The sequence below is a fragment of the Lactuca virosa genome, chromosome 2 (genome assembly GCF_052849685.1).
Source record: "Lactuca virosa cultivar CGN04683 chromosome 2, Lactuca_virosa_CGN04683_v6, whole genome shotgun sequence".
Classification (NCBI taxonomy): domain Eukaryota; kingdom Viridiplantae; phylum Streptophyta; class Magnoliopsida; order Asterales; family Asteraceae; genus Lactuca; species Lactuca virosa.
In genome coordinates this window covers 207,084,512-207,091,384 of record NC_136427.1, presented here as the reverse complement: position 1 = coordinate 207,091,384, position 6,873 = coordinate 207,084,512, and the positions used below count along the sequence as shown (strand labels likewise).

Below are 6,873 nucleotides of genomic sequence, written 5' to 3'. Positions count from 1 at the left end.
CTTGAAGTTGCATGTTTCGATTATTTAAATGAGTCTGCATCATCTTTTTGTATTGAGGTTTTGTGTTTTTGCGTTGATAGCTGTTAATTACAGTCTGATTGGTTTTTTTAAAATTTTAGACATAGAGCCTCTGCAAGTGATTTTCAAAACTGCTTTTATGTTGGGTCCAATATATAGCAAAGTCGAATGATTGGGTCATTCTTGGAGTACTGTAGCATAGGAAATTAACAAGATAACTTTTTTATAAACTTAATGATGAATATGCAGTTGGGGCTTCTCATTATAAGAACAGAGGTTCTTGCATATTGAATACCAGTTTCCTTTTTCTTTTCATGTCTGATAAATGTTTTTTTTTTCATTTTTTTGAATCTCTTTATGTATGCCAAGTGTTTCATTTTTTTTTTTTGGAATGACTTTAGGTGTTTCTATGTTATAAATTATTATCTTTCTCTTTTTACAAGGTGTATAGGTCGGATTCTATGAAGGATGCTGCTATAATAAACAAACCAGTTAAAGTGACTTTCTCTTTTGCAATCTGAGGATCTGCTTATGGAACTCAAATTGGGCAGGATGATGATAATCAGAGTGACATAATTCAGATGTGTAACCACGAAAAGATAAGACATAGTTTTTTGTGCAGAGTGTAACCATGGAAAGGCAACACATGTTTTTGTGCAGAGTGAAGGAAAGTCATTAGTGGTTCATATTGGATATGTTGTGCACATGCCCATCATCTTTGGTTTCCATATCTTAACAAATGTATGGATGTCTATGCTGATGAACACATCTACGGTTATACTATAGTCTGTATTACTTCTTTCATGCCTATTTTTATCTTTTCAATTGGTATCTAAATTAAATTTCGACCCTTTCTACCATGTTATATAACGCTTACATATGTATGCACGTTTTAAACTGAAATGAATGTATTCTTCAAATGAAAATATATATTTTTCTTAATTTTCAGGAAATTATATTTATTTCTTTCTATATTGACGGGAAGCCTGGTAATAATAGTATAAAGAAGGAAGAGGTTTGCTTTGAACATCAACATTACCAATCCATTCGAGGCAAAGTATTCGACAATTTCCAGTAAACAGATCGTATGATGGTGGCCTGGGTTGACAAAGACTAATGGAGTACCTATATCATCATCAGAGGCATAAACCAACTGTGACTTGATTACAAAAAAATTATGTTTTTTTTTCGTTAATTTACACTTTATCTTTTATTTGATCCACTTTTTTCAAATACATGCAAGAAGACGTACGCTAGGCATATGAACTAACACATTGGAGTACGGAGCTATGTTTGTATGGCACGAGAAATTCTATGTTATCGGTTCCATTAGGTAGCGTTTGGTGCATGGGACTTGACTGAACAGTATTGGAGTGAACGAGACTGAACTGAACTGGACTGGACAACACTGGTCAAATTATTTGTTAAGCGTTTGGTGACACCAGGATGGGACAGAATATGACATTAAAATGACCGAATTGTCCATGATATATATATATATATATATATATATATATATATATATATATATATATATATATATATATATATATATATATATATATCAAATCATAAGCACACAAAAAAGATTCACAAGGTTATTAAATAATTGTATTGAAAATTAAGTCATGCGATATATGTTAACATTGTTCATAAATTATAAACTCAAAAAAGGTAATTAGTAAGATGTAGAACATTAATTGCAGTAATTGCGTTTACGAAAAAGAAAAGTGGACGGTTAATAAATAAAAAAAGAACCGTGAGAACAAAAGCATGGGTATATTTTTCAAAAGTGTCTTTTGTTCCATCTCTGTTCCATCTCTGTTCCATCTTTTTGGGTGGGACTAAAATTTAATCAAATAGTCTCATTTGAGTTGGTGAAAAAGAGGGGCGGTCCTAGCTAGGTGCCCGGTGTGGCACCGGCAACACCTAGCTTCCGCGCACGTAGTAGAAAAAATTTCGTTTTTCTAAAATTTTTACCTATTGTGCCACTACGTAAAATAAATCGTGCAACTAGTAAAAAAATTTTGTGCAACTACATAAAAAAAATATTGTCACTCTATCGGGAATTACCAAACGAAAAAAAAAATAATAACGAGCCCAAATGTCCGATGTTTTAATCAATTATTGTCTAATAGTCCAATTGCGCAAAGCCCAAAATTAAACTTAATTGGATAAATTAGCAATTGGGCTAATTGCTTGTAGAAAAGATAGCCCAATCCTAATTAATTGAGTGTGTAATTATGTATTATCGGTACAAGGAAAAAAAACACGATTACAATTACAGAATCGACTACTCGACTTCTGTTCCTGCGTCCAAAATTCGTTCGATACTTCGATCGTTAGGCAGCCTACTGTCGGACTCGTGACCTCACAATCCTTCATCCTTGATCGATTTCATTGTTGGATCGATCACAATCCTTGATCGATTTCAACAATACTCAATCACTCAATCGATAGACTCTTGAAGACTTGAAGCAAGTATCGATCAACTAATTCAACTTCTATCTTCTTTCAGTTTCTACTGTTTTGGTTTATTGGTTAACAAAATCCACTTCAAAGACAAAGTTCAAACTTCAAAGCCCTACAATACAATGAAACAAGTAAGTTTTACTACCAATTCATTTAGATATTTGAAATTGATATGTTTTTTTTGAAGTTATTGATTGACTTGGGTGAAATTGATTTGTTTTATTGAAGTTATATTGTTTACTTAGGTTATATATTGCTATGGTTTTTTATTGAAGTCATTGTTTGATTAGGTGTAATTGTTATGTTTTTATTGAATTTATTGTTTGATCAGGTGAAAGCAACTTGTTTTATTGAAGTTATTGTTTGATTAGGTGTAATTGTTATGTTTTTATAGGTTAAACTAAGTGGTTTTTTTACCAAAAGACAAAGACCTAATCCTAATGAAAGTGGTGAAGAATGTTCCCAAATACCGATCACCAATCAATCGATCCCTTCCGTTTCTAATCCTAATGCAACTCCACAAACACCAATCACCAATCAATCAATCCTTCGGTTTCTAATGCAACTCCATAAACACCATGCTCTAACCAACCTAATGATAATGTTGACTTGAAAGATCTTCCAAAGGACCTGGCAGATAGGCCATTGATTACAAGTTACAAATCAAATATAAGAGATGATGTAATAAGAGCATATTTGCTTCAAAGACCGTGTCAAGTAAGGGCACATAAGTTTCCTAAAAAAAATAGGTGATAGATTTAGAAGATTCGTTCCTTCATGGTTTGATGACTTTGATTGGTTGGAATATAGTGTGAAAAAGAATAGTGCATATTGTTTATATTGTTATTTGTGTGGGGACCTCATGGGACAAAAAGGAGGGAAAGATGCATTTGTATCCCAAGGTTTTGATACTTGGAATAAAAAAGATGCATTTCGGACTCATGTGGGTGGTGTTGATAGTTTTCACAACAAAGCAAGAGAAAAGTGTGAGTTTTTAATGAGGGAAAAACAAGCTATTAATGTAGTCTTGAGGAGGCAAACCGAAGCAGAGGACCATAAATATAAAGCTCGATTACGTGTTTCTATTATTGTTGTTAGACTTCTATTGAAAACCGGTTTACCGTTTCGTGGTCATGACGAGTCGGTTAACTCAGAAAATATAGGGCTTTACATTGAAGTGTTAAAAGCCATTCGAGAGACTAGTGAAGATATTTTCAACAATACTTTAGAAAATGCTCCTAAAATAATCAACTAATTTCCCCTAAAATTCAAAATGAACTTGTGCAATGTTTTGCACAAGAAGTACTTTTGAGTATTCGTGAAGAGATTGGTCAAGATGTTTTTGCTTTACTAGTTGATGAATCTAGTGATGTTTCAAAAAAGGAACAAATGGCTATTGTTTTGCGTTATGTCGATAGTCTTGGCTTTGTGAAAGAAAGATTCATAGGACTAGTGCACGTGAATGATACATCTTCTTTGACACTCAAAAACGCCATAAATGAAGTACTTACAAGTAATAAGTTGAGTTTTAGTCAGGTAATTTATTCTTTACTTTTTTGTTATTTCAATTTAATTATATATATATATATATATATATATATATATATATATATATATATATATTAATTGTTTTAAATTTTAATAGATAAGAGGACAAGGTTACGATGGGGCTAGCAATATGCGAGGGGAATTCAATGGTTTGAAAACTTTGATATTACAAGAGATTGACACAGCTTTTTATGTACATTGCTTTGCACACCAACTTCAATTAGTAGTTGTGGCTGTAGCAAAGAAGCATGATGGTGTTAGTGACTTTTTTGAGCAAATTTCGTTGGTGGTTAATGTTGTTTGTGCCTCGTGTAAAAGAAAAGACTTACTACGAGAGCAAGCAAGAGAAAGGGTGCAAAAAGGCTTGTGTAGTGGTGAACTTGAAACCAGAAGAGGGTTAAATCAAGAGACTACACTTGTTCGAGTGGGAGAAACAAGATGGGGTTCACATTTCAACACACTCACAAGTTTGATGCAGTTGTTTGCGGATGTTCTTGTAGTTTTAGATTTTGTGAAAGAGGAGGGAGGGTCATTGGCAAATCGTCAACAAGCATCTGGAATCTTAGCATATTTTAAATCATATGAGTTCGTGTTTTAGTTACATATGATGTATGACATTTTACACCTCACAGGTACATTGTCAAAGCAACTTCAAAGAAAAGATCTAGACATTTTAGAAGCGGCTTCGATGGTTAGAGGGACAATGGAGGCATTGCAATCTTTCAGAAACATAGGGTTTGCTAGCATTTTGCCAAAAGTATCCTCTTTTTGTCAAACACACGAAATTGATACTTTAGATATGGAAGAGTTGTATATTGGTGCGAGAAACCGTAGGACTACAAAGACTAATAGGTTTCATTTTGAGGTTGAAATCTTCAACACGGTGGTAGATATGCAACTTACAGAATATCGGGATCGATTTAGTGAAACAAGCACCCAATTACTAGAATACATGGGTGCTTTGAGCCCTTGTGATTCATTTGCACAATTTGACAAATCAAAGTTATTGAAGTTGGGTAAGTTATACAAGTATGACTTTGATGATTCAGATATGATAGACCTTGAAGGACAACTTGAGATATTTTATCACTCTTGCATCAAAGATGAGTTCTTCACTAGTTTGAAAGGAATTTCCGACCTTTCACGTTTGATGGTTAGTACGGGGAAGCATCGATCTTATCCTTTGGTTTATAAGCTTTTAAAGTTGGCTTTGATATTACCCGTAGCGACCGCAAGTGTAGAAATATGTTTTTCAAAGATGAAGCTCTTGAAGACCGACTTGCGTAACAAAATTGGCGATGAATTTTTGAACGACGCATTGCTTTGTAATGTTGAGACCGAAGCACTTGCGAAAGTTGAAAATGAAAAAGTAATGGAGCGGTTTCAAAAGATGTCTGCACGAAGAGGACAAATTTAAATTCTAATAGATCATTGTTATATTAGGTTTAACCAGAAAAAAAATTGTATTAGATGTTTTATATTATGTATGACCGAAATTTTTTTTAATGTTTTATATTATGTTTGACCGGAAATATTTTTTGTGCAACCCCTACTACTAATTCCTGCGTCCGCCCCTGGTGAAAAACTGTTTTTGTTCCTGTTCCATCATTACCAAACGCTATCTAAAAAAGTATGTTCTGTTATGTTCTATCCAGTCCTATGTATCAAACGCTATCTTAAAGGTATAATCCCCGAAGTGTTTTGCAACAAATTCCTTCCTATTTATCAATAATAATCTGCTACGCATGTCTCCGTCTGTTGTTGCTGTTGGATGATCCTCTTCAGTTGTGACATTATAAACTTTAGGATTTCGAATCATTTTAGAAAATCCTGTTGTTTTTGTTTTTTTGTTTTTTTATATAAGGATGATTATTACTCATCTCCTCCTTTCACTACTACAAAAAAGAGCATTACCGACGACTAAAAACGTCGGTAATCCGCGCTAATGCTCTTTACCGACGAAATTGTAACACACCAAAATCCTTCGTTATATTTGATGGGTTTTATACAAACAATCCTATGTGTGCATGCAACCCTAGAGTTGGATCTATGTTTTCACTATTAGTTATACAACTTTATGAACACAAAAGAACCCTAGCATGCATCTACTATTTTCGAAATTGACATAGGAGAATAGAATACATACCTTTTGTTGTTATGTAGTAATAACAACTAGTTCCTTGAATTTCCTTAGCTCTTGAAAGCAAGTACCACAAGTGTAGTACCTCTAATGGCTCACAAACACACTAGGTGAAAGGATGAATATGGGAGAGAGGAGAGAAGGATATCTTGCCCTAAAATTCGTCCCTTTTAGGGTTTCCCAAGGCTTGGACGAATTCTAGTGCCTTAGGGTGCTATTTATACTTGAGGCTAGCTAGGGTTTCAAGGTGGAAACCCTAATCCCTTAGCTTAAGGCCTAAGCAAGTCCATGGACTCCTTTCCTTAAGCCCTTGGACGAAAACTCCTAGATCCTTCTAGGATTTTCGTTCAAGCCTTAATAAAAGTGATCCAATAGCCCAAAGTCTCAACTATCAAATAATTACAAAACAGCCCCTGTACTTTTAATTAATTCCTTTAATCCCGAAATTAATTCCTAATTAATTTCTGATTAAATACTAATTAATAATATGATTCCAAATTATTATATTAATCATATAATATAATAAATAAATCATATTTATGCCCTAATCAACCTCTCTCCTCAACTGTCATCCTGTCTAGTCACCAGTGTGAAGGCAACCCAAAAGGACCATGCTCACAATCGGGTCAAGTAAATACCAAAATAGTTATGGACTTAGACACTAATCCAACAGTCTCCCACTTGGATAAGTCTAA

The 6,873-nt window shown here is 33.8% G+C and overlaps 1 protein-coding gene across 1 annotated transcript; it reads left to right on the top strand.

The window, feature by feature from the left end:
* The first annotated feature begins 3,352 nt into the window (after nt 1–3,352).
* LOC145158172 (uncharacterized) lies at nt 3,353–5,455 on the top strand. Its single transcript, XM_079077107.1, has 4 exons — nt 3,353–3,692; nt 3,791–4,026; nt 4,136–4,580; nt 4,671–5,455. The coding sequence occupies exons 1-4, from the start codon at nt 3,353–3,355 to the stop codon at nt 5,453–5,455; spliced, it is 1,806 nt and encodes a 601-aa protein (XP_078933233.1).
* Nucleotides 5,456–6,873: the final 1,418 nt, after the last annotated feature.

Coding starts and splice junctions, on each gene's coding strand:
- LOC145158172 (XM_079077107.1), top strand. CDS start 3,353: ATGGGACAAAAAGGAGGGAAAGATGCATTTGTATCCCAAGGTTTTGAT. Junction 3,693..3,790: donor AAAAGCCATTCGAGAGACTA/GTGAAGATATTT, acceptor GTTTTGCACAAG/AAGTACTTTTGAGTATTCGT. Junction 4,581..4,670: donor GGGAGGGTCATTGGCAAATC/GTCAACAAGCAT, acceptor TACACCTCACAG/GTACATTGTCAAAGCAACTT.